This window comes from Oryx dammah, unplaced genomic scaffold (assembly GCF_014754425.2).
Source record: "Oryx dammah isolate SB20612 unplaced genomic scaffold, SCBI_Odam_1.1 HiC_scaffold_9, whole genome shotgun sequence".
Lineage (NCBI taxonomy): Eukaryota > Metazoa > Chordata > Mammalia > Artiodactyla > Bovidae > Oryx > Oryx dammah.
The window spans coordinates 43,313,613-43,340,876 of NW_024070193.1; the positions used below are offsets into that span (position 1 = coordinate 43,313,613).

At 51.2% G+C, this 27,264-nt stretch overlaps 1 protein-coding gene across 3 annotated transcripts in view; it reads left to right on the forward strand.

Annotated features, from left to right (window-relative positions):
* Nucleotides 1-27,264, forward strand: part of MTMR14 (myotubularin related protein 14) — a 44,052-nt gene that overhangs the window by 11,888 nt on the left and 4,900 nt on the right. For all 3 annotated transcript variants that reach the window (XM_040246102.1, XM_040246104.1, XM_040246103.1), the window contains exons 4-17: nucleotides 3,805-3,880; nucleotides 4,198-4,258; nucleotides 5,730-5,852; nucleotides 6,823-6,896; nucleotides 11,422-11,492; nucleotides 12,096-12,170; nucleotides 16,881-16,947; nucleotides 17,784-17,869; nucleotides 18,127-18,203; nucleotides 18,442-18,478; nucleotides 20,848-20,918; nucleotides 21,593-21,651; nucleotides 21,821-21,959; nucleotides 22,688-22,867. In XM_040246102.1, coding sequence (XP_040102036.1) covers nucleotides 3,805-3,880; nucleotides 4,198-4,258; nucleotides 5,730-5,852; nucleotides 6,823-6,896; nucleotides 11,422-11,492; nucleotides 12,096-12,170; nucleotides 16,881-16,947; nucleotides 17,784-17,869; nucleotides 18,127-18,203; nucleotides 18,442-18,478; nucleotides 20,848-20,918; nucleotides 21,593-21,651; nucleotides 21,821-21,959; nucleotides 22,688-22,867 — 1,196 coding nt within the window. The remainder of the gene's footprint in view (nucleotides 1-3,804; nucleotides 3,881-4,197; nucleotides 4,259-5,729; nucleotides 5,853-6,822; nucleotides 6,897-11,421; nucleotides 11,493-12,095; nucleotides 12,171-16,880; nucleotides 16,948-17,783; nucleotides 17,870-18,126; nucleotides 18,204-18,441; nucleotides 18,479-20,847; nucleotides 20,919-21,592; nucleotides 21,652-21,820; nucleotides 21,960-22,687; nucleotides 22,868-27,264) is intronic.

Here is a 27,264-nt window from a genome sequence, read left to right on the forward strand (position 1 = left end):
GCCAGCAAATTCCTTTTTGGGGGGCAGGGGTGGTATTATTTTGAGGAGGCTTTGACACTAAGGGCTTTACCATTCATCCTGCTTTCTTCTCCCTTTGCACCTTCTTGTCTGTTGATGTGATCCCATTGTGTTCCCTGTAGCTTCCCCTGACTCAGTCGTGTTCACTGGCTTAATACCTACTTACATACATTTTATTCCTATTGTGTTTGGAAGTCTGCTGTCTCCTCTCTGCCGTAATCCCTATGAGGACAGAAGCTGTGTCTTATTACTGCTATCCTCCCAGTGTCTAGCAGCTGCCTACCCAGCTGGTGTGGGCAGGCTCTGTAGGAAGACACTGCTCTTGGGTTACACAGTAGTGGGCTCTGTGCTGGGTTCTAGGGGGACAGGTGACTGAGACAGTCCTGTCACCCTGGAGCTCAGTGAGTGGGGAAGGCAGAGCTATAAACTTGAGGATCAAGAGATGGGGAAGAACAGGAGAGGGTCTTCTGTTGTGAGGTAGGCATCTTGTTCTCAGGTGGGTCTCCCAGCAGGCCCTAATGAGTTTGGTGACAGCGGCATTTGCTGTCAACATACCCAGCCAAGCTGGGCCGGGGAATGTATGCTCAGAAGTGCCGACTTCCTGCTTCCTTCCAAACTCAGTCCATTGTGGCTAGTGCAGCTTAGGAACTAAACGTCTGATTTTGTTTCGTTTCAATTAATTTCCATTTTCTAATTGAAGCAGTGTAGAATTTTTTTTGATTAAACACAATTTTCTTTTGAGGTAGGACTACATTACCCTTTAAACACTGAAAATAAAGCATCCTACTTGTGATGTGCTGTAATTATAAAATACATATTGGATTTTGAGGACTTAATCCCCAAAATATAAAATATTAATAATTTAAAAAGTGATTATATGTTGACATAGTAATATCTTGGGACATACAGGCTTAAATAAGATATATTATTAATTTTTTAATAAAACTCAGTTCAAGCATTTAAGAGTAAGCTGTTCTCATGTGCCATTTTCTCCCCCATCACTTGTATCTGGTTTCTAGGCAATTAAAATTGGAACAGCTTCTCTTTCTCTCTGTTTCCTCCCTTAAGAAATGGGGAGCAGAGATCAGCTGCTGTTATTCTGTGTGCCAAAGTTGGTACTACATTTACAAATCCTACAGAGCCATCTTCCTCATGCAACATTAGAGGCCACTCCTAATTAGGTAAATGGATAGCTTTCAGAATGTATCCTGCCTTTTCAGTCAAGAGCTAAGCTTGAAGTACGGAAATGGTGTGCTGTGCACTGGAGCCGTGAAGCCCAGGAGCAAGGTCAGGCGTGGACCTGTGGGGTACGGCTTCCCCCAGACTCCAGCTCTCGGGACCTTCCTGTGGAGGTTGGTGGTTCACTTGGGAAGCCAGCTAGCTCACCCATCCTCCTCCACCTGATGAGTTCCCTGGGCTGGGTGTGGCTGCCTCTGAGACCAAAAAGACAGGGACAGGTTGAGGGGATTTGGGGAAACTGGGGAGCAGAAAGAAGAATCTGAGCCTTGAAAAGAGCTCAGAGCTCAACAGCTCAAGAGGGGATGTGTGTCTGCCTGAAAAAGATTTAAGAGAAATAATGGAAAGAAGAGTGAGATTTGGTGCCGCAGCTTGGATGATGGGGGAGGGGGACATGGTAACATGTGCTGGTCAAACTAAAACAACTACCCCCCCTCGACTTGATTGCTCATGAATCAGACCTCCCCCAATACCATTGTAATCTTGAGGGTCCTCAACTTGAAAATGGACACTCCGTTGCTGCAACTCCTAGTTACTGGGCTGGTCTCTTCCGAGTAGAGGATGTTATTTGAGGCTGGAGAGAGATCTGTGGATGGACTTGGAGATATAAGTAAACTCTGGCGTGTACATTTTTATCCGGAGACAGTTTGTCATTATGATCAGATTTGCAAAATCCTTTTGGACCCAGAGAAAGTGAAACATTCCCCCGTAGAGTGTATCATCCTCAGGCTAGCAGGACTCTGCCCAGGCCCTTCTTTACAGGCTTCCAGGACAGCCCTACCTCAAGTGCATTCTGCCTCCAGCACTGGAAAAGCACCCCCCGGATTTTAGCAGGTTGCTCTTCTATCATTTGCCCCCTGTCCTAAGCTGCCAGTGATGACCTTCCAGTTCCTACCATGCCCCTTTCCTGTAGCAGCAAAACTGTTTCTTTCCCACTGTCTTACAGGTGGAGAAGGAGACGCCCTCTGGCAATATTCTGCAGTCTTCCAGGGACCTTCCTTATACTGCCAGGCTGCATAACCCATTCAGAAATGTCCACCCCCCGCCCCCAGTTTGATCTCCCAGCCACCCTCGCTGCCTCCCTCAGCCTGTAGCTAAACCCTGGGGTCACCAGATCCCAGATACCTCTTCCCATTCCCCCACCCCTCTTGGAACTCATCAAACACAATTTATAAAGATTCATCCTTAGAATCAGATAGTGAGAGGCTTCCCTGGCGGTCTAGTGGTTAAAAATGTGCCATGCAATGCGGTGGATGTGGGTTCAGTCCCTGGTCGGGAAGTTGAAATCCCACATGCTGCAAAGCAACTGAGACCTAACACAGCCAAATAAACTTAAAAAAAAAAATTAGATAATGAAGTTCACACCTATTGCCTGGTTTCTAGAATTCTAGCTCTTGCAATGCTGCTTCAGTGATGAGCAAAGAGGAAAAGCATAGTTAAGCACAGTTACAGTTACTACATTCCTTTAGTACGTAGGAGAGAGAAGGTAAAATTTCTTAAAAAAAAAAAAAAAGCCACCAAACATTTCTCCCTTAATTGACTCTCCTGCTCCAAAGGTTTCTCTTCCCTGTGCTAAGCAGTTGCAGTGACAGCACAGAAGCTCTGGAGGGATGTGGGCTCAGTCAGATCCCTGCTTATTCCTCACTGTGGTACCTCAGGCCCTACTTCATCTCCCTGCGCCTGCTGCTCTTTTCATCTGTGAAGCAGCAGCAGTGCCTGCCCCCAGCCACACTTCGCTTAAGGGTTTGTGAAAATCCAATGGAAAGATGGTGTTTGTGTTTCACTGACATGCTGACATACACATGTGATAATCTCCAGGTCTTAATCCAAGTAAGACCACTTATATGTGACAACCACTGAGTCTACCCATTACCATTAGTGACACTCTGGTGCCTCTCGTTTGAGGGAGAGAACTGCTTGACAGAGGCTGTAGGTTAAAATCTAGGCTTGCTTCAGAGAGACTGCTGTCACAGTGGCCCTGATGCTGAGACTTTGGGCAGTGCTCTTGCACCCATTTTGCTGGTCTGGAATGATCAGAAGAGTTCCAGGGCTTCCCCCTATTGTGTGCACTTCAGAAGACCGCCTGACTGTTGGTCAGAGGGTACAAACTTCCAGTTGCAAGATGAATAAGATTTGTGGATCTGATGTACAGCATGGTGGTTATAGTTAATAATACTGTTATGTACCTGAAAGTTGTAGAGAGAGATGGTCTTAAATGTTTCTACCACACAAAAAAAGAAATGGTAATTATGTGACCTGGTGCAGGTGTTAGCTAACTCAGTGGTGGTAATGGTTTTGCAGTATGTTAGTGATCTTGCCTGAAGAATCCCAGGGATGGCGGAGCCTAGTGGGCTGCCGTCTTTGGGGTTGCAGAGTCGGACACGACTGAAGCGACTTAGCAGCAGCAGCAGCAGTGATACAAATCAGCATGTTGTGCACCTTAAACTTACACAATGTCATGGGTCAATTATATCTCAAGAAAGCAGGGAAAAGTAGAACCAAAAAACTCCAGAAAACCATCTGACCCTGAAAATGTGGTTTCTCTCCCAGCACATTTGCAGGTCAGCCACACTGGCTGGATGGGGGGAGCTGTATGGACGCACTGGCTACAACTATATTTTCTCAGGTGAGCGTTGAGCTGCAGCCTCTGTGACTAAGAACAGGAGCCCAGTCATGGAGAACAGCTACCCAGGGCCACAACGGTCGTGGTGATTATGGGGGTGGGCAGCAACCTGGGGCGGGGGCAAGGGCGTCTAGAGCCCTTCCTCTCATCACCTGAGAAGAGATGCTTGTGGTGAGAAGAATGCCAGGCATGTGGAACATCAGGTCCTGGGAAAGGGAGGAGCATGGTCCTTGGGGTGGAACCAAGGGTAGACTGGTCAAGCAGCCCTTGCATGGAGCCCCTGCCATGGCCCAAGTGCTGACCACAGGTTCCTCCCACAGGGGGTGCAGACGACGCCTGGGCAGATGCAGAGGATCTCACAGAGGAGGACTGTGCTCTTCGGTCAGTGCCAAGCAGTTATGGGTCTGGGCTTGGGTGAGGGGCAGGTATCTGACCAGTGATGGCCATTTTCTACTGATGGCCGTGACATCATCAGTGGTCCAGGTGAGTGGATTGGCTTCCTTCGTCCACATCCCTGAAACAGAGTTGTTGAAGTCCACCCCGTAGCCTCACCTGCAGCTGACTTCATGAACTGCCTGAGCAGTCTGTCTTTATCCTGGCTGCTCACAAGGACCCCAGGGAGAGTGCTTGTGGTGAGGACTGGGGTTCCTGGCACTGCAGGCCCAAGACATGGCACAGACATCTGTGTGTCTTCAAGCCCTGTGGTTTCCAGGATGTTGATGTCCAGCCTACCAGGTGATGTTGGACACACCTGGCCTGAGGACTGTGGTCAACACATCGGAGATGTGGGCACCAGAAGTTCCACAGCTGTGTGATTGGTGCCATAAGGGAGTACAACACAGGAGTGCTTAAGGTCCCCTGAAAGGGAGGGAGGGGGCTGGCTCCCACTCTTCCTACCTCCTTTATAAATACTTTTTAGAAAATGACAGTAATGGTATTTTGGAAAAGCTCCTTTGCATGGTCTGTGCCACATGGAAAGTCTTTAACTGGCGTCAGGCATCTCTGGAATGCACATCAGCACCCTAGTCAGATCAGCTGCCCAAAATCACGGCTTGGAGCTTGAAAAAGCATCTCGCTGTGCCCAGCTTCTGCCTGCTGGTTCCACGAGCAGCGGCTCTGGCTTGCACACAGGAATGTTTGGCTCTTCCCCCGAGATCAGACGACCTCTGCTCCAGCCAGGCCATCTTGCACACCGCGCACTGTTCTTGGCGAGGCATCTGCTGGGTTCAGCAAAGCAGTGGGCATTAAAAAAATAAATTAACGGTGACTGTTTATTTGTTCTACTTTTGCCTTTATCTGTATGACTGATCAGAAGGCAGCCTGGAGATTAGGAAAATTTCATCTTTCTCCTTGCTTCAGAGGCTGCCTAAGCAGAGGGAATTCACTTGTTAGTATTTCACAATCAGTTGATCAAATAGCTCTAAAAAGTCCATCTCCCAATGAGAATTCCAATCTGTTACATTTTGAGCAAGTCATACGGCTAAAAATGGTCATAAATGGGCGAGAGGGAGGAGGGTAGAGAGAGAGAAACTCTAATGGAAGCCCAGAGACTCGATCAGCCACCAGCCTGCTGCTTTTTAGAACTTGGAGATTATCTTGAGTCTTCTGGCTTAATGTCAGGCAGCGCCAGAAAGCCCTTTCCTGCCCCAGCTGCATATTGCTTCTCTTTGAAATGTGTCCCAGAGAGCAGGATAATCTCTTGGAAAGTCACCTTCCCTCACCTTCACTGGGAGCGCTGTCCCGTCTGGCCCTCCCAGCCTCCCTCTCCTGGAGAAGGGAAACAAGTGCTCCTGTAGCACCTAGACTTCCGGGAATGGATACTCAGTGCAGCTTCTCCCTCTGGCTATTTCAGAAGTTCCGACACGCATCTCTTTGATAAGGTCAGAGGCTATGACATCAAGCTGCTCCGGTACCTGTCAGTCAAGTACATCTGTGACCTGATGGTGGAGAACAAGAAGGTGAAGTTTGGCATGAAGTGAGTGCAGGGCACCCCCTCCAAGTGGGTGGAGGCCATGTGTTCACAGGCTCGTGGGCTCGGGGATGGTGCAAAGCAGTCACCAGGGCGCACTGGGTGCCAGGCCTTGAGCATCCTCTCCCTGTATCCTCACACAGCCCTCGCTGTGAGGAGGTTCTTGTATCCCCCTCATGCAGGGAAGAAACAAGCCAGAGAGGGTAAGTCACTTGCTTGGGGGAGTCCAGTAAGCACCGAGGGAGCCACCAACGTCTCGTGTACTCTGCTGCTGCTCCGCCATCTCTGGTGGATTAGCATCTCTTTTAAAGTGGATCCAAAAAAACAGGGTGGATCCAGAAAATCAGTATTCACTCAATTTTTATATCCTGTATGGACCAAATGTTCACAGGACAAAGAAAAATGAGAAAAAATGGAGCCTGGGTTGGGGTGATGAATTTGGGGAATTTTCCCAAAGTGTAGCTTGTTTATTTTTTTTATAATACTGACCTTTAATTATGCCATGTTTATCTTAGAAAATAAGCCACATTGAGGCTAAGTTACAGCTCAGCTCTCTGTAGATCCCCCTGCCCCTCCATCATCTGTCAGAGTAGTCCTCCGTCTCTCAAATGCTGCTGGGGAGCATCCTCAGCTGATGCTGGAGAAGACAGTGGAGAGGAGAGTCCCCCTCGGGGCCCCTCCTGAACAGTGTCTGTGCTTCCTTCATCTGGGAGGCTTGTAAGGATTGTGGTTCTGTGGCTTTATGTTTCATCGCAGGTGCTGTGGTATCAGGGAGAGTCAGCGCTCTCACCTGGTGACTTCGGGTAGGCAGCAGAGAGGTCCTGTTCTTAATTTTTCAAAGTAAGCCTAACTGAAGGGCCTCATCCCAACTCTGAGAGGTTTCTGTAGCAGGAGGCTTATCTGAGCTGTGGTGATGCTTATGGGGAATGGCACACATGGGCTGTGGTGCCGTAACACGTTGTGTCCTGTCTTGTAGTGTTACCTCCTCCGAGAAGGTGGACAAAGCCCAGCGCTATGCCGACTTCACTCTCCTCTCCATCCCGTATCCAGGTAGGGGCTCCTTCCAGGGTCCGGTCAGGGGACAGGCTTCCCAGGACTGGGGCTCCGAAGGCCACCTGCAGGCCCTGGCCACTTAGGTGCTCAGGTGCCCTGGAGCTCCCCAGTAGCATACGCTGTCGCTCAGTGTAGGACAGTGTGGTTCCCGGTCCATGGCTCTCAGCTCAGGGTAGGACACTGTCCTGGCAGGGCTTTGCCCTGGGAGGGGCCCAGAGATGGAGTCTGGACTCACACCCACCCTGCTGCACCCTTGAGCGAGTTCCTTCACTGTGCCAGTCCCAGGTTTTCTCAAGCATCATGGAAGTCGGTGAGGCTTAGCTCAGGGTCTTGTCGGATTAGGTGAAGTCAGGTTGATCAGCGTGCTCTGTGCCACTGACGTGCTGTTCTTGGGGTCAGCCACCAGTCGTGCTGTGCTGGCTGTTACTGTGGTGACGTAAGCACTCTGTTCTCAGTTGCACGTGGTTGGTGGCCTCGCCGCGTTGCAAGAGCGCTGTGGTGAGCATGCAGCTGGCTACGTGTGTCTCTGGCACAGACTGTATGTAATCTGTAGCCAGGGCAGTGTTCTCTGCACTGCGTGGGTCCATTGGTAGCATTGTAGCCTTCTAGCAACACCTGCTTGTTCAGGGAGGTATGAGAGCCCTAACCTCAGTGCCAGACTTTGTGAACAGACAGCAAAAAGTGAACTCGTTGTCCTTAAAACCTCTCTCCTGCTCCTCAACACTAGCCCTGCTTTCAGTCCTCTGCTGGGTCTTGTCTCTTCATCTTGGATCCATAGGGCCAATGGCAAGAGCAGACTGGTGACCCCAGGTTGCTGTCAAGCCATAAGGCCTTCTCTTTAGAAGCTCAGGTTCATCTGGTGCCTGGTGGGCAGAGGGTATCCTCATCAGTGTGAGCCGGTGGTACCTGAACCACGACCCCCGGTGGCCTGGCCTCCATCACTCTGGCCTCCATCAGGGACTCTCCTTCCTAATCTCTGCTAGCTCAGCATTTGGTGGCTTGTAGGGCTGGGTGTGCATCTCAGCTGCAGCACCATATCCTTGAACAAGTCCCCTAACCCTTCCGAGGATAAATGAGGATAACGCTGTTTATTTCTGTGCCAGGTCCAGCCCTGACAGGTGCTCGCTGACACTGGGCCGAGTGATGGGTGCGTGGGAGGAAAGGCTTGTTTTGGCCAGATGCTGACCCATTAACAGTGATGGATGCCTGGGCTCAGCAACATCAGAGCTGTCTAGAAGATGTCCCACCTGGGGGTCTGCATGAGGGTTTCCGTAGTGTAGTTTTCAGGTTGGTTTTCAGACCAGGCTCCCCACTCTCAGGAGATGCTTTGGAGTCTGCAGACTGAAGTACTCTACCTAATGGGAAAGTTCTGTGTTGGCTGAGGACCCAGGTGTCAGCTTTCTGTATTTGTATTCAGGTTCTCAGTAGGACTGGTTTAGAAAAAATTGTTTTGTGCCAGAACAGTGGCACAATATCCTTTCTGCTGTCATTGGGCAACTTGTTATAAGACTCCTGAAACTAACACCATTTGACCCAGTTATTCATTAGGCTGTAATCCAGCCAGCCTGGGCCTGCAGATGTTCATCATGTGAGTTTTATTTTTTTGGCCACACAGCATGTTAGTTCCTGAAGCAGAGATTGAACCCATGCCCCTGCATTGGAAGGCAGAGTCTTAACCACTGGACCGCCAAGGGAGGTCCTTCATCACGTCCATTTATACCCAGCTCAACATGGGTAATATTTTCTTTAATCAGAATAATGATTACATAAATAACGGCACAGCCACCCATAGTATTGTAGAATGAGATATTACACAGTCATAGAAAAATGCTTAAGGTGCTAATAATAAGCACAATACAAAGTGAAATAGTAAAATCTCAACTGTGTGAGAGGAAAAGTACTTATATAAAGGATAAGAAAGAAATATGCCAAAATGGTAAGATGATACTATCTATCTCTGAATTTTTTTCTCTTTTCTTCCCAGAATATCATGGACTGGATCTGATAGTCGTGTGTGTGTTAAGGAGAGAGTAAGGGGGGTGGGTAATCAATAAAAATTCAGAAGCCTGGGGTGGGGGAGATGCCATGTGAGGGCACAGGAGAAGCACCTTTTACTTCCTGTGCTTATGTTCTTGAATTTCCTCACCTGCCTGTATTCATAACAAAATTAACATTAGCCAGACCAAGTCCTGAAATGCACTCTGCTGCCATTTCAGGGGTCTCCATTGAGCCCTCTGATGAGTTTGAAGCCCAGACGGGAACTGTGGTGGTATCAGTTCTCTGTCAGACTAACTTAGGCTTCGACTGGCCCTTGAAAATGAGAAGTGTTCTGGGAGCACTTCCCTCAGGCCCCAAAATAGACAGGGCCGAAAACTCCCCAGCACAAGTCTAATTTGTTTCCTTCTCGAGTGAGTGCCTGCTCCCACTTCACTTTTGGTCCATCCCTTTGCCTCTCAATAGGCTTAGAAGCCTATTGAGAGGTACTGAATGTCAGGCCTTGCCTTGGGTACTGAGGTTGTTTTAATTCTCTCCATTTCTCACAGTCAATTGCTTCTGTATCACACGCTGCTCAGAGCTGGGCCTGGAGCCTGCGGTGTTGATTCGAGCGCTTAAGTCTAAGAAAGCAGCGCACTTCACGGGAGCTCTGAGGAATAATTGGTGTCTCTTCTAAACCTGGGCTGATAAGCTCAGGGCCTCTGTCTGATATTTATATTTCTTCTTTCTCCCAGTGAGGCACCTAGGAATAGGCTGAAGTGTTAGGGCTGAGTATTGTGACCTGACTTCCCTGTCTACAGAGGGGCCTGGGGACTTAGAGTGAATGAGGGCAGAGGTGGGGGGTGGGTAAGAGCCACGTCTCCAGGACACAGCGGCTCGGTCTCCAGACTTCCCCCCACCAGAGGAACCTTTCCTTTATTCCCGGGAGTGACCTCAGGCTGAAGGTGGCCCGAGGAGCTGGAGAGTCCCATGGGAATGTTGATGGCCTGTGGCTGCCTTGACAGAATTCAGGCAGTTATTCTGTTGTCTTTGGGGACCTCTGCAGACTTGGACCTGTGGCCAAAGGCTTGTGTCCTTCAGAGTTTGTGTTGGCTCTGGCAGAGGACCTGAGAGGAAACCAGGAAGTTACCCTCCAACCCCCCGGCCCTGGCCGACCTGGCCGTGTGGTGAGGGCAGGCCTCATTCCGCCTGGATCGAGCTGCAGGGCTGTGCTGGATGTGCAGGCTCTTGCTTCGGCTTCAGCAGGAAGGTGGCACTGGTATGCTGTCTCCCGAGGGCCGTCAGTGCTCTGCCAACTGTTTCCTGTGTATTATTTCATCTCGTCCTTAACCACTTGACAAATGAGAAAGTCAAGGCTGAGAGATGTTAACTTGTTCACGGTCCCAGAGCTAAGCTAAAGGCTGAGGTTTGAGGCTGGCAACGTTGGCAAGGCCCTTTTCACTCGTTTTCTCTCATTTCCTGAGGTCTTACCTTGGTGGTGTTTCTTACAGCGTTTCACTTGTCAAGATGGGCGTGTGTCTGGAGCACCTGTCCGGTTCACTGCCCATGGTCCTTTCCTGTATGTTACAATACTCGGTCCTCACTGAAAGCCTGTGGGCCTGCTATAGGCAGACCTCGTTTTACTGCTCTTCAGTTTATTACTGTTTGCATATTACATCTTTTATAAATGGAATGCTTGTGGGGACCGTGCATCAAGTCTGCTGGTACCATTGTTCCAGCATTTGTGTACTTCATGTCTCTGTCCCGTTTTGATAGCTTTCACAGTACTTCAGAATTTTTCATCATTACTACATTTGTCATGGTAATGAGTGATCAGCAATCTTAGACTTTACTGTTCCAACTCATTGTAGGCTTAGATTTTGGTCAGCAATTTTAAGGAATAAAGCCTTTTTTTTGGCCACACCACGTGGCTTGTAGGTTCTTGGTTCCCCAACCAGGTGTTGAACCGGGCCCACAGCAGTACTCTTGAGTCCTAGCCACTGAACCTCCAGGAAATTCCCTCAAATATTTTTTATATTTAAGGTATATTGGTTTTTTAAGACATCATATAATCTCACGTTTAATAGACTATAATACAGTGTAAGCATGGCTTTAATATGTACTGGGAAACCAAAAGATTCACATGGCTTATGTTATTGCAGTATTTTTTTTATTGGAGTAGTAGCAGGGTGATCTTATATGACTAGATAAGTTGCTGAGAAAGTGCTGCCAGGGTTCAAATTGTATGCCACGCTTTTGTTCTCTGGTTATTGGCACTTCAGGGGTATATAGAACAGAGGAACTGGAAATGAAAGGAGAGGTGACCAGCAACCAGTGAGCACACATGGAGAGAGAGGTGTGCAGGCAGGCGGCACCTTGTCAGGAAGGGTCTGTGACTGGAAACTGGAGGCGCATTGGAGGCGCCCGCCCGCCCAGTCCAGTCCCCACTTGGGTCGGCTGGTGGCCACTTCTGTCCTCCGGCGCCCAGGGGCGTATCAGGACCCTGGGCCAGGAAGGGTGGTGATGTAACTCTGCCCTTCTTTTCCAGGCTGTGAATTTTTCAAGGAATATAAGGATCGGGATTACATGGCTGAAGGGCTCATTTTTAACTGGAAGCAGGTATGAACAATACCAGTTGTCAGCTTGGGTCTTCTGTTCCTTTGTGAAGGGAAACCAGCTAGAAAATTTTAAGGGGAAAACAGCTACCCTTTTCGTTTCTTTTCTCTTCCCTGAATGAGTCTCATTTTTTTTCTCTCCCTCTTCTCCTTAGATATACATGTTTAAACTCTCATCACATACTGTTTTCTCTCCCCCTTTAGTTTCTCCCTTTCTTTAAAAAAGTTTTCAGGGATAGGGTAGGAGAAGTGCTTCATCTTTGCTCCACCACCTCCTGTGGGAAGAAGGGGCAGCCTTCTGGTCCTCCCCAGTGGGTGGGAGCAGCCCAGGAGCTGCTGGAGGCTGAATCCAGTCCATCACCTTCATCTCAGCAGCAAACACTCAGATGGCCAACTGGAAACTCCACTTGGCAGCAATATCTGGTCCCTTTGATTTTTCAAGCTTTCTCTCTCAGGGTGGCACAGGCATCTGGCTCAGAGAAGGCGAGCACTATCCGGGGCGGGACACGCTGCCTGCCCATGATAGCCACAACTTCAGGGCCTCCGCCTGTCACCATAGCGTCTCCTGGTGGCCAGCCTGTGTCTCACAGTGTCTTTCTGTCCCCAGGACTACGTCGATGCCCCTCTGAGCATCCCTGACTTCCTGACTTGCTCTCTGAATATTGACTGGAGCCAGTATCAGGTGAGGGGACCCCTGGTGCCCACCCCACAAGCCCCTCAGGCAGAGGTCTAAAGGCCTGGCTCGCCTCCAACCTCTGACAGCCTAGGAAAGGAGGAGCTGCCAGTCTCTCTGACTCTCTCTCCTGATTTGCTCTTGGCCCAGAAAATCAAAGCTTTGTGAACATGACTCACTGAAAGATTTGCATCCACCAGGGGGTTCTGTTTCCAGAGGAGGACTGCATGGAGTTTGCTTTTCCAGCTCTGGAACTTAGTGACTTTTTTCATTTTACCTTTTAAATGCGTGTTCCATCAGAGGAAGTGCAGCGCTCCCTGACCTGATTTGGTCATAGAAACCTGAAAATTATTTCCATTGTGCCTCTCTCTTATTACTGTCTGCCGTGGAAGGGGCACCAATCTTACTGGATGAACCCATCTGTCTACCACGTCTGGCCCACATTGTACAAGCCCATGGCCCATTAGCAGTCTCCTTGCCACCTGCTTCAGCCAGGACAGGGAGCCTCATTCTGCCCACTGCCTTCCCCACACCTATTCCATCTGCCTGGCTGCCCCCTCCCCCAGGCTCCTTTTGTCTGGCTGACACTGTGCCTTCAGGATTTGGCTTCAGTGTCCATTCCAAGAAGACTTGCCTGATGTGCCTCCTGTCCCCATCCCTGGGGAGTTGGATGCTTACATTACATTCCCATTAATCCCTGGGCGTGTCTCTCTTGGAGTCTTCCACTGAGCTCTAGTTACTGATTTATAATAGAGCTGCTTCCCCATCTTCTGTAGACTGAACACCAGGAGGATGGGGAACCACGGCTTGTGCATCCTAGAACTGAAAATGGCCTGGAGCCAGAAGGCTGAGCCACTGAGTACCTAGAAAACATCCTGCTTCCGTCCTCTTTTCATCTGCTCCCGGGTCTGGACAGTTCCCATTCAGCCTTGAGATCTCCCTCTCCCAGAGGCCCGGCCCCCGCTGTTATGCAGCTCTGTGTTCCAGTATCACCTTGGACTTTGTTATCCTAGTAGCAGATGGTCTGTAAAGGCAGAGGCCATGCTTACCCTGTTTTTTTCTTATATATGTGCCCCCAGATGCAAGGCAGATGCTCCATAACTATTGGCATGAGCCAGTTATAGGGGTGTTGGGTCTTCTCTGTGTAGATGTTTTTGCAAGAGAGGGGACTTCAGAAGGAGAGCCGATAGGTTGTTTGTTGTGTCCCAGAAAGGTGGAACAGGCTGAGGAGCCTTGTTCCCTACTGTCAGGCCCCAGTCTGTCCCTAGACAGGTGGCATGGCCAGAGAAAGTGGCAGGCCTCCTCCTGAATCTGCTGTGTGCAGAGGCCTCGAGTAGGCCCCACCTAGCCACCACCACTCTCTCTGCTGGCACCATTCTTTGCCCTTGTGCATACACATCTGAGAACCACTTCCTCACCAAATTCCCTATAACTGTACATCAATGCTGTCAACTATGTTGACAGTATTGATGCTGCCAAGAAAGTCTGTCTCTCTGGGAAGGGTCCCTTGTATGTGAGGAGTTGTGTTTAGTGGATAGAGGCCCTGGGTGTGAGCTCCTTTGGCTGTTCTCATGGGGCTCTGTGACCTTGAGCAAGTGACCTCGCTTCCCTCTGAAAGCAGCATTGACAGCACCTGTTACAGAGTTGTGGCGAGGTTCAGATATGATCACTGCATGAAAGTGTCCTGTTAATGGAAATGCCGGACCAATTTAGTGATGATGATTGGGGGCGACTCCTGGCTTACTAACTCGGGAGTGAGCACTCATAAAGCCCCAGGCACGAGGGTAGGGGACAGGGCTTCCCCCAGCTCTGCCTGCTCTCTGGTGTTGCTCAGCCAGTTGGTTTCACTGCACTTTGCCGTCCTCTTCCTCAGCCAGGTCCTTTCAGCCCCTGTGCTGACTCTTCAGCTCCCAGGTCCACCCATCAGCACTCCCTTCACCCTCTGCCAGGCCACCCAGGCCTCACTAGGCGATCTGCACCTACAGTCTTTCCCAAGTGTCCAGTCATGTGGACACCTGAAAATCAAGCTGCCCAAAATGGAATTGTCAAAACCTGCAGTACCCTCAGGCCCTCCACCATTTACCCAGATGCTCAAACTCAGAATGTTGGAGATGGTGGCTCTTATCCCTCACATTGATGGCTAGTTCCCATCAGTTCTCTAAGTCTCTGCCCCAGGGATTTTCTCCAGTCCTTCCTGCTTCCATCTCATGTCACTGGCCTAGTACAGGCTACCATCATCTAATGGCTGAGAGTGGGGCCACACTGAGGGGCAGCCAACTGGAAGTAAAGAACGTAAAGCATGTGAACAGGACCTGGCAGAGAGCAGTACTTAGGTGACAGGCCAAGATTGTCATTGTCACTACGTCCTTCCAAATTCCATCTGACTTCTCCTGTTATCCTCAGAAGTCCAAGGACCCTCACATGGTCCACCAGTTCCATGTGGCCCGAGCTTGTTCTGGTGACTCATTGGCTGTCCCCTCCCTCTCCTCCAGCCACCCTGGCCATCTTCCTTAGGGAAGATGCTCTCCAGCTTTGCACATGCTGTTCTCTATGCCAGAAACACTGGGTGCTTTCCTTAAAGCCTTTTCTCACGTGCACGTCACCATCTCTTAAAAGCCTTACCTAATGGTCCCCGAGGATCAGGCTAGGCTCACCTCCCATTACATGGTTCCACAGCATCTTACAGGGCTTCTTTTAGTCAGCACGCCTGCAGCAGTCCACTTTGGCTTCCATTCCCTGCAGCCCCGAGAGCTGGGGTTATTGTGTTCACTGCTGTGTCCCAGGGCCAGACCCACAGTGGTGTCCACAGCAGTGTTCCCAGCGCGTGAGGAGCAGTGCTGCCCTCTGAGTAGCCAAATGGAATCTCCTAGAGCTCTGCTGTTTCATTCTGTGCCCAAAGACCCCTTCTAGTGGCTGCTTCTCCTCACACAGACCCCTGACCATGAACAGGCAGTGAAGAAACTTTCCAAGGGTACCTCCTAGTCCCTGAGCACTAAGCCTTATAGATGCAGAGCCCTCACTGGACTTGGTCTAGGAGAAGAGACAACACATAATTGTCATCTGCGTAGTAAGATTATTGGCCAGTGGCTACAGAAGACTCTGTGTGTGGATAATGGGGCTGGGCCTTTGAAGGATGAGTAGGAGGTTGCCAGGCAGGAGAGACTCCTCCAGGCACACAGATGTAAGCCAGACATGTGGTATGTGGTACTCGGCTTTGCACCTGGAGGCTTTTTCACGACACACATGGAGTGACTCAGAAATGAGTGTAGGTTTTCATGCATTTCCAGGGTCCTCTTCACATTCTGTGCTCTCCTTAGACATTCGTTTCCTCACTCTAGTATCTGAGGAAATAGACATCACAGTGTAGCGTGTGACTGACCACAGGCCTGGCTCCAGACCTCAGCTCAGCTTAGCTGTGTGACCTCAGGCTTCCGCCAACCCAGTGCTCCCCAGGCTGTGGTTCCTGCCCCCGCCCTAGGCGCCATGGCCAGTAGCATCTGCTGCTGCTCCCTGGTCGTTGGTGTCCCCTTCAAACAGCTGCTGTGGTTGGGGGCCCCTGCAGGCTCGTCCGTGGTGGCCCCCTGCCCTCTCCTGGCTGCCGCAGCCCTCCCCCCACCCATCCAAGCACCCCGCGCATCTGCTGCGAGTCTGCTGCCTCTCCTGCTCTTTCTCCCCTGGGACTCACAGTGAGGAGGAGATCTGCGGACAGTGGTGTGTCTGACACATTGAACCAGACAAGCAGAGAGACCCCCAAGCTGCCATGGGTAATAACTTTATTAATGTGGCGCTGCAGCAGCTTTCTCTGGAGCCACTGAAAGTGGGTCAGGACTCTCCAGGGTCTGTGGGAGGGTCAGGTAAATGAGCCTGTTTTAAATTCCTGGGAAAACCATTCCAATTACAGGTGCTGTGTTCACCTTCCCTGTGGGAGCACTCTTGCCTGCATTCACCACAGCCTCTCTGCACAGCCCAGACACTGAGAAGTGGTTGTGTTGAGAGGCTGTCCCCAGCTTGGGGGGGGCGGGGGCTACAGAACTGGGTCAGGCCCCTCCATGGAGTTCCAGACTCCAAAGTGGGCTGTTTCTCAGAGCGTCTGGTTTAGACCTTTTGCTTGGGCTAGAACAGAGGTTCCAATCTCTAATAAGCTTTTGCTTATTTTTTTATCTCCTACCTCATGGGTCTCCTGTTTTAAAAGTTTTGTCTGCCAGACTGCATTTGTTATTCATCGAAAGACAGTATAGTGAGTAGCAGTGAAAAAAGCGATTGATGAGAAGGCTGATATTTTCCTTAGTTTCTATGATATAATGGCAGATGAAGTAGCTCTTGCTGTTTGATGACAATGGCCACAGGCTCGAGGTTCTTTGTTGACTTCTGCTAACTCCCTGGACAGCTGTGCTTGGAGCCCAGGACACAGAGGAGGTTAATATCCAGCTGTTGCTAGTGGGTGTAGGGGTGTGGGTTGCCCAGGCCTCTGCATGGCTCCCCTTCCTCGCTCTCACTTTGGGTGAGAGCACACTGAGGGGGGCCCGTGGGAAAGGGTGCAGGGACATGTGGGGAGTAAAGTCACAGAGAATCTGGGGTTTGGGCCTGTGACCATGAACCTGGGGTACTTTTTGCCCCAAAATAACTTTTATCGGTCTTTTATTTTTTAAATATTGTATAAATTCCCATTCTGAGTTAATACCTTTTCCTGGAATCCTTTTTTTTTTTCTTTTCCAACAGAGTTGGGACCTGGTGCAGCAAACACAAAACTACCTGAAGCTGCTGCTCTCCATAATGAGCAGCGATGGTGAGTCGGCCTCGGCCTGCCTCAGCCAGCAGACGTGCGGGGTGTTCCCAGGTCTTGACAGCACCAGTGTGTGATTATTGGAGCCTTTTGCTCTATGGGAGAAGGATACGGGGATTCGCTTATCATTGGCCGATTTATTCCATGTTCTCAAAACCCTAGAAAACAAAATTATAAACTTCCTACAGTCTGAAGTACACACAGGGTGTCCTACACTGGCTCAGCTGGCCTTTGAGCTTTGAACCTCAGCCTTTTGTGTGGGGCTCTTCCCATTCAGAAAGTTGAGAGAAAGTCCGTCTTGGCTTCTTCTTGGTCACGCACAAGCCCGTGGCAGGCCTGTTCTCTGAATGGTGCTCCAGCTGGTCTGACTGTTCTGGTTGAATGAGCCCATGATGCCCAGTGTCCTAGAGCAGTCTGACTCTGACTTCTCCTTATCAGTCAGGACTTGTGTGAGGTTGCACTTGCTTGAATAATATAACCAAGAAGCCCCAAGAGCAGAGCCAGGAGACAAATAGCAGAAACAGTCTCTCCTTGTCTCATATCCATTGTTTAGTCAGCTCAAAACCAGCAGTCATTTCAGACTTGTCTCCTGCCGCCTTAAATCCTCCAGAAGAGAGACACGGTCTCTCCCGAGCTCACACTCATTGTCTCCATTTGGGTCAAGTGCCCATCCTTAAACTGTGATGGGGTTGGTGGGACATCCCATGCCTGCCCCTGGAGCTAGGCTGTGGTTCTGGGGTAGCCTGGATCTCACCCTAGACCTGGGCGGTGACACATCCCCTTCTCATCAGCCTGTGTTTGCTTTTCTCCTGGGCCACCTGTCCTGTGTTCCTGCGTAGACGACAGTGGGCTGCTGGTACACTGTATCTCAGGCTGGGACCGGACACCCCTCTTCATCTCTCTCCTGCGCCTTTCCTTGTGGGCTGTAAGTACACATGGGCTGGGCTGAGGGTCAGGGAGCCTTCAGGGCCCTTCCAGGGTCTACCCTTGGGGAGCGCTGAGCCTGTCTCCAGAAGCAGAGAGGATTTGGCCTGAGGGACCTCAGGTGTCCAGAGCAGGAGATGTAAAGTTTGACCATATTCCTGGGCTGTGGGGCAGCCTGGTTGTCGGGGTTCTATGGGTGTGGTTCAGCCCTTGAGGCCAGGAGGGGGCCTCTCTCTGATCTGGACACATCTCTTCCAGGACGGGCTCATCCATGCGTCCCTGAAGCCCACTGAGATCCTCTACCTCACAGTGGCCTACGACTGGTTCCTCTTTGGGTGAGCCTTCGGGGGATGGATGGCAGGCCGTGGGGTGGGGGCAGTGCCTCAGGAACCAAGTGTGTGCGTGGGTGTGGGGGCTTCTGTGACAGGGTCAAAGGTGAAGACAGTCGCACCCCCTTGGGAAGACAGGAGGCGCTGGTCAGGCCCCCTGAGGCTGTGGGGCTGGTGCCATGGGCTCTCCCCGTCCTCCTGCCTGCACACTGCTGGCTTTGACTTCCTTGCCTTCTTGTTTCAGGCACATGTTGGTAGATCGACTCAGCAAAGGAGAGGAGGTGGGTACTGCTCACAGTCCACGAGCGTGTGTCAGGGCTCTGCAAGCTCTGGCTCCTGTACTCCCAAGAGGGACAGGATGATGGTCTGTTTGGTGTCCACACTTTGGGGGCAGCTCTTTGCCTGGTGTGTGCTGGGGCCGGGCAGCGTGGCAGGAAGAAATCCAGCCCAGCAGCCCCCCCACACTGCACCTCAGTCTCCCGCTATCTCAGGAAGAACAGTTACCTGTGACCTTCCTGTGTCAGTCCTCCTCCCCTCTTTCTCTGCCATCCTTTTTACGACTGACTTTGTTTTCTGCACTCAGCTTTGGAAGCAATTTACAAGTTGTTCCTCTGCCCCTCACCCTTACAGCTGAAACCCAGAAGCTCTTCCCTGTTCTCTGTCCTCATCACACCTACTTGGCAACTTTAAGCCCTAGGGCCGTCCGTGCAGGCAGAGGCCTGCCTGCCCCTCACCACTGGCCCAGGCCCAGTCAGGGGCCCTGGGTCCCTTCCTGTCTGGGCACTCTCCCTCCTTCCTCCTCTCTGCCCTGTCCACACAGCATCCTTTTTGTAGCCTTGGCCTTGTTACTCTTTTATCACCCTGTTTTCCCTACACGCAGACCTAGAGTCAGACTTGAGTGTGAACCCTAGTCATGCCACCTATACCTGGGTGATCTTGCAAAGTGTGATTAACCTGGAGTCTCCTGGTGTCCACCCTGCTGCCTCACAAGGAGAACGAGTCCAGATGCCCAGCGTGGGAGTTGCACGCAGTGCTGTCTCTCTCCACACCCCCACCCCCCATTTTCCTGAAGCATCCTCCTCCCCTCCTGAGGCTGCCTCTTTCTGGGATCTTATCTTGTGCCTTCTTCTTTTGTTCCTCCCTCTCAGCTGCTCCTCTCCCCTTGCAAATCTCTTCTGAGCACTTATCGCATCTGCCAGAACTGCAGAGCTCATAAGCCTGTTCCTCAGAGGCCTCCGTGAACTCTGTCAGAGGCGGTGACTTTGGCACGGAAAGCTGCACACACAGTCCCTTTGCAGCCTCTCGTTTTGAAACTTGCCGGGTGCCTATGCCCCAGGACCTACTGCCCGCCCACCGCCATACTGTCCCTCACCAGCAGATTTCACCTGCAGGCCAGATTTCATCTCAGAGACTGGGTGGGGGATGCAGCTGAGCCCAGTGGGTTCTGGATTCAAACCCTGGCTGTGTCTCAGCATAAACAAGAGGGTCTCCTCAGCCAAGAGGGCAGGCAGAAGGTGGGCTTTTCTCTTAGGCCCCCCTTCCCTCCCTCCTACTTCACACACTCAAGATACCAATACTTTAAACACATGCAAAAGGCTAGGACCTGTTAAACAGCATTCTGTACCCTTCCTTTGCCTTTGAGATTCTCCAAGAGCGCATTAGCATATTAAAATCTGAAAAGTCTGTAATGAAAACATCTGTTTCATTTTAGGTAACGGGATTTCCTGGCAGTCCAGTGGTTAGAACTCTGTGCTCAGGACTCCATGCCTTCATTGCTGAGGGCCCAGGGTCAATCCTTGGTCAGGGAACTAAAATTCCACAAGCCGGAGGGTGGGATGGGGGTGGTGAAGAAATTATGTAACAAAGTTTTCAAACTGGACTGACCTTGGCGCCTTCCCTCCTCTTTTTGAGGAAATCTTACCAGGCTCTGGGATACTCTGTAGGTGTTTCTCCCAAGTGAGGGGTGGATGGAACACACCTTTCAGAATCACTGCAGAGACAGAGCATTGTGTGCACTTTGCAGAGGCCCGATGGACGTGGGTGCTGGCTGGAAGGAAAGAGAGCATTTGCCCACAGAGACGTGGATGTGGGGCCAGAATTCAGGGCCTCCCCCTGCCTTGATCTGCCTCAGACTTTATCCTGACCCTGGTCTCTGAGCAGTGCAGTCTATGGGCCTGAACCACACTGTTTCTGGGTATTTCCCCTATGAAATCTGATCCCTTACCCTTCCGTGGTGTTCCTGCTGTGTCTTGCCTCCAGATCCTCTCTCTCCCAGCTGTCCTTCCCTGTGACCCTCTCTCCATGGTGTTCTCAGGAGAGACTGAGGGGGAGAAGCGGCTGTTATCTTCATCCTTATCAGTAGCTTGAGAACACGTGTTGAACTTGAAGATGGTCTTGTGTTCTCAGGAAGGAAACATAGTTCTTTCCTTCCTTGCCCAGCCCCGGCATGCCTGCCCGAACTGCTACGCCCTCTCTAGCACCCATTCTGTTTCCACACCAGAATATCTGGCAGGTCCCCAGAGCAGGGCTGCTGTCTGGCAAGGGTGACCAGGGTCATTGGCTGCTCTCTCCTGGGAGTCTAGCCACCTAGATCCTTCTCCCTGGGGAAGACTATCTTCTCATGTGTGCTGCTTTTTGGTCTGTTTCTTAGATTTTTTTCTTCTGCTTCAATTTTTTGAAGCATATCATCTCTGAAGAGTTCTCTGCTCTGAAGACACAGAGGTAAGGAGAGACCTGCTCTTGCTGAAGGCAGGTGTACTGGGAGGGGCCGTGCTAGGGCAGGTGGTCTTGCTTGCCGTCTTCTCCCCACCCTGCTTCCCTGTGTGCTGGGCAGGCTGGCCTTCCATCCCTGCCTTCCCTGTGAGGGCAGATAGGGGTAACTGGGGAGGGCCAGAGGATGAAGAGGCTCATCTTGTGACTAGGGGTGCAGGGCACGTTGCTGGGGGGAAGGGATGGGGAGACCCCCAAGCTGCCCTTGCCATCACCTCCGAGGCCAAAGTTCTTCTCCCTGAGTTGCTGCAAAGGTGCATCTGTGCAGCCCCCCAACCACAGAGCAGAGTCTGCTCCCAGTTTGGCACACATAGGGGTCTTGGCCTGGTGATTGCTTTAGGACCCCTATGAGGGTTGGTATCTGTGCCGTGTTCCCTCACCTTCCAAATCCAGGCCCCTAATGTGTTGAGCCAGACTTGGCCTCTGAGGGGCCATGCTGACAGGCAGGAAGCAGGCTTTGCTGGCCTCCCAGAAGTGGGCCTTGGCCTTTTGCGACAGGCTAGGTAGGACCTGTCTCCATGAGTTTCCACTGAGTTGGAGCTTCTTTTCCAGGTGGGCAGCATAGTAGGAGACAAAGGATACCCCCTGTCCAATCTGGAGCTCACTGTTCTGGCTTCTGTTTATAGGAGGAAGAGTTTGCCAGCTCGGGATGCAGGCTTCACTGTGGAAGATATCTGCATGCTGAGTGAGTCATGGGCCCCAGCAGACTTTTTCTGTGCATCTTTCTGAGTATGGACCACATAGGGATTGTTTGTTCTAGAATCTTCTCTCTCTGGTCGTATGGTGTAGAAGAGGTGGGGGATCCCTCATAGGAGAAGATAATGTGCTAACTGATGGTCCTGGCCTCTTTTCAGGGCGGAAGGACCGTGGCAGCACCACCAGCCTTGGCAGTGACTTCTCTCTAGTCATGGAGAGCTCCCCAGGAGCCGCCGGGAGCTTCACCTATGAGACCGTGGAGCTGGTCCCTGCAGGAGCACAGACTCAGGCAGCTTGGTGAGGGCCAGGCTGGCACTGAGCTTGCTAACAGCTGGCAGCCAGGGCTCCAGCTCCAGGGAGCCCCAGGAACAAAGGGGCCCCAACAGTAAGCCTGAGAGCTCAGCTACCTGCCCTGCTGTCTCCACTGGGCCTCAGAGGCCAGCCATCTGGCTGGGGAGGGATGCTGCCACGCTGGCCCAAGAGCATCAAGGGCCAGTGCTCTCCGTGGGACAAAGGAAGAAGCTGCAGGGCTGGGCAGACGGGGTGGGGTGAGGGGAGGGTGTTAAAGGGACTTCATGGGGGCACTCCCTTGTATCAGTTGCCTGGGAGGTAAGGCCAAGCTTAGAAAAAGAAAAAAGTAGTGAGTACGAAATGAAGGTTGCTGATCGGGAACTCATTTGAGGTTCAGCTCCTTTGAGAATCAGATGACTTTTCTCCCTGGACAAAGGGCTCGAGATTTTGTACAGCACTTGGAGGGAGGGGCAGTCCTTAAAACTGTTAGTTCAGAATCTGTTGCCCAGCATGTGCACTGAGGCCAGTAGGTCAGTGTGTGTGAACGGCATAGTCCCTCTGTGAAGACCCAGCTCTCGTGGCCCATGGCCAAGCCCAGGGGAGTGCTAGGTGTGCCCACTCCCATGTGGCATTTTTCCAATGGAAGTAAAAACTGGGCCCAGAGACTCAGCTCAGGTGAGCAGAGGGTGGGCCTGAGGTGGCCCTTCACCAGCAGCCCTGTCTTCACACCACAGGAGGAAGAGCCACTCCTCCTCTCCACAGAGCATGCTCTGGAACCGGCCACAGCCCTCCGAGGACCGCCTGCCTCCCCACCAGGGACTGGTGGAAGCCAAGTCCTCCAGCTCCTCGTCTTCGAACCATTCTGACAACTTTTTCAGGATGGGTAGCAGTCCCCTGGAGGTCCCCAAGCCCAGGTGAGGAGCTCCAAAGTTCTTCCCTCTTGATAAGGCTGGAGCGTGGGATTCCAGGGCACATGGCCTGGTAGGTGGTACATCCAGGAGACCAGAGGGGATCGACAGATTAGCAGGCTCACCCACTTTAGGAGGTACAGAGTGAAAGCAGATTCACAGAGCAGTCTGAGAACACCTCCTTCCTGGTGCCCTGGCCAATGGGAAGTCGAGAAGGTGGGGCAGTTGCGATGTGATGGGCAGGGAGTTGGGGCTGCCACCACCTGCTGCCTTTGCTAGGTCTCAGCCCCTGTGAATGCCACATTCTCATTAAAGAGATGGAGCTGGATCCTCTTGAGTTGCTTCTGGTTCTCCCATTCCTTTTGTGGGGCATGGAAGAGAATGGCCAGTAGGGCGTCAGGCTAGATGTTTGTAGCTGGGGCAAACCTCACGAGACTGTACACCCAGCAGGAGAGCAACTCAGCCAGGACGGACAGGTGGGCCTGGAATGTGCTGCAGAAATCATGTTTCTCTGGTGAGATTAAAGCTGAGCACCGGGCAGGCTTAGGATTGAGGGATGGCCTGGCATTTGGGGAAAGGATTTCCTCACTGACCTCATACCTTCCATGTCATAGCCAGGGAAGAAACCCTGTGATTTATTTTGTTTTCTAAAGCCTTGAGAATGTCTAGTCCTTCTGGAAAGAACAAAGCAGTGTGAGACTGAAGAGGTCCTTAACAAATGCCAGGGAGAAAAGACCTTTAGCAGAAAGATCATAAGTGTTAAAGTCTACTCCAGATTCAAGCCCAGCTCTGTCAGGTTTTCCAGAATTTCAGGTCTTTCCTTGTAGCAGACATGTTACCAAAGAGGAAACTGAGCCCAAAGGTGGCAAACTTATTATATAAGGAAAGACCTGAAACTTTGGAAAATCTCCTTCCTTCGCCATCCTCTGGTTTTTCCTTTCTGGGCAAAGACAGACAATGGAGGGAGGTGGGGAAGGGCACCCTCCCCTCGCAGGCTGAGCGGGTCAGCTCTAGGCGAGTAGGAGCTGCACTGTCCAGAGGGGCCACCTGAATGTGAGCCCTTCAGTTCCGAGCACTGCCATGTCGGCCAGTGCTGTAGCTGAGTCTGGTAAGCAAAGGCCACAACCCCTCTGTCCCCACGGGTTGGTAGAGGCAGCTGAGCAGAGGTGGCACCCAGCAGATAAGCCCCCTAGCTGTGCTTGCTCACATCCTTGGTGCCGCCCCATGTCCATGTCAGCTTTCCCCAGGGCTCCTGTGGGGCTGCTGCAGCACCGTGTGACCCTCACTCTTGCGGGCTGGAGCTCCTGTTCACCATCCCTCCTATTCTGCCTGTGCAACATTGCTGGACAACTAGGAAGGAAACCAGAAGATTCCCCTAGTCTCCTTGGCCCTCCTGGTCTTAAGTGTCCACTTGTTAGGGCTCCCCTACTGAGGCAGCACCCCACCACTCACCTTAGCTCTTAATCATTTTCTTCTTCCTGACATTCATTCCAATTTTGTGGTCATTTCCCTCTCTCCCCGGTGGTTATCCACCTGCACTGGGCTCAAATGCTATGGCTGGTCCAGGATGGTCCAGAAGGCTGAGGAGAACCGGGGGTGTCCTCCTGAACTTGGGACACTGTCAGCTGGGGCCTGGTGGAGGAGGCTGGAATAACTGGTCCAAAATGGGGCACAAGGCCTTGGAGAGGCATGGGGTGGACTGCTGTGTGGTTTCTGATGGCTCTGCTGGGCTGTTCTGGCAGTGCTTGCTTGTAGCCAGGCTGGACTGGCTACAGGCTAGGCTAGGAGACAGGGTTCCTGATTGGATGCTTGTTTGCCAGGGGTCTTGAAAGACTAGATTCTGATTTAGAGCATTCTAATTATAAGTATATATCTCCATTAACATTAAAATTAATTTAGTCCTTCTTATCTTAAAGTGCCTGAGGGATCCTGTCATTAGCTTTCCTGCTACTCTTAGGTAACAATAACCAATCAGCTTTTCAATGCGGTAGGAGGAACTGTGTGGAAAGCTATGTGCGACAGCCAAAATTCCCCATATAATATGAATTCTCTGGGTTGCATATGCTGCAGAGTCCTAAATTCTACCAGTGTATCTCTTTTTTTTTAAATTAAATTTGTTTTATTTTTAATTGGAGGATAGTTACTTTGCAGTGCTGTGCTGGTTTCTCCCATACTGCCATGTGTGAGCCAGCTGTAAGTGTACAAAGTGTACACCGGGCTGAGCTCCCTGTGCGATACAGCTTCTTGCCACTAGCTGCCTGTTTTACACGTGGTAATGTATGTGTTTCAGTGTTACTCTCTTAGTTCATCCCACCCTCTCCTCCCCACCCACCCCCCACCATGTCCGTATTAGCATATCTCCTTTAAGGTAGGACTGCTGGCAAAGAAATTGGGGGAGCTTTGTCCAAAGTTAAGAAATAGGTGTCGGGTTAGTAAGAAGGTTCTGTGGGGTGCTGATTCTTATCCAGTCCCTACCCCATACCCCTCACTGGCAAGACTGGTGGCCCTTTTGTGTCCTTAGTTGTCACTACAGTAGCTTCTGAGTTGTGTTTCTGGACCACTGTTAAATCTCTCATCATCTGCAGGGCTGGGCTGGCAAGAGACAGGACGCCTCCCTGAGGCCTGGTCAGTAAGGTGCCCCTCTCCACATGGTCTTGGTCTCTGCTCCAGCGTCAAACATCTCGGGGGCTGGGGATTGCTAGCACTGTACATGCCTGGGGTGGGAGGATGGTATCGCTGAGCCCAACTGGAGGCCAAGCTGCCTGAAGAGCAGATTAACTTGCCTGAGGGACATCCAGCAGCCTGGTTGAATAGCTGAGTGACAACATAGGCACCAACTCTGCTGCCCAAATAGCCGCCCCTCCCCTATCCTTCCCCACCTACTGACTGCTTGTTACAAGCAATGTGCTGCGTTCTGGGCTGTGTTTAATGAGGCGGGAAAACCAGGTTGCTTTCTGTGACACATAGGATTCCTGTCCCATGTTTGATGGGTTCTCGCTTGGGGCTACAGGTCCAGACCAGGGATGAGTGGTGAGGAGTGTTAAGGCATTGCCAGCTTGAGACTGAGATGGATAAGAGAAAACTTGGAGCCTCAAAAAACTTCTCCTTGGGTTGCTGCATGAATGCAGAGGTCCCTGGTTTACATACATAGACACACAGAGCAATGCTTGAAGTCCAGGCTGGGGGAAACTTGATGATCTTTCAAATCTGATAAATCTTGTCCTAGCTGTTGCTGAGGTCAAACACTTCCCTTCTGAGCTCATTTTTTTCATCCCATCATTAAAGTAGGAATAGTGATCTTTGTCTTCATGAGTTTGGGTTTAAGTGAGGTGACCTTAGAAGCACTGTCAGCTCTACCATTTTCCAGTTTGAGGATGGCTTGGCCCGATGTCCCCTCCAGTCCTGTAGGTAGATGGGTGGAGGTGGATGCTGTGTGTGTACTTGAGTTAAGGTGTAGGGCAGCAGGGCATGGGGCTTATTAAAGCTGCTTGCATTACCTGTGCACTGGGGCTAACTTGAAGGTTTTCCCTCGTTTCACTTGGCAGGTGCAGTTTCTTCCTTCTGGTGACTGTTTCCTGTCATCTTCAGGGTGTCCCCTCTTGCCAGCTAATTTAAATTGGCACTTACGAGCACCTCTGTGCTTCGTACAGCTCCTTGCTCTCAAACTCAGGAACTCAGTGGTTATGCTACTTTGCAACCCTTTCTTTGACAAAAGCCTCAAATAGAAAGGCTCATTTGGAGCCTGTGTACTCAACTCTTGGAAAAGATGCAGAAGATGGTTGGCCGCTTGCTGAGATTACTTTGTGACCCCTGGGATCATGCGTCCTGTTGCTATTTATGCTGCCTACTCCATGCCACAGCTGTCCCCTGGCTGCCTCAAGCATGGCTCTTGCCTGTTGCTGCTGCCTGCTGGACAGGGCAAGTACAGGGAAGGCAGCCTTAGAAGACCAGGAGCCCTTGCTAGGAACCTGTCTGTAAGCACATTCTACCTGGCTGTCTTTTTCCCATTGGAAATGTGAGTCTCTGATAGCCCTGCGGAGTGGGGTTAGGAACATGGAAACCCCCACGTTCCCTGTTCTAGAAGTCCCTCATCCTCCCCAGCCTCCTCTACTTCACGTTAGTTTCGTTCCGTCAACACTTTGCTGTTTAACAACTGTTTTCCCAAAAACTGGAAAAGAATGTCTGTGTTAAACTTGGAGCAATAGATGAGGTTTGTGGAGCCAGGCTGACCTCAAGAGGGGTTGCACCAACATGAGAACCCCAGCATGACCCAGAGGAGGCACAGGACCAGCCCCCACCTGTGGCCTGCAGCTTGCTCTTATGTGTAGTCAGCTGTTTGATTTATAAACGGTTAAGGATCACCAAAGATGCCGCATCTGGCCACCAAGCATCTCCACCTAGGA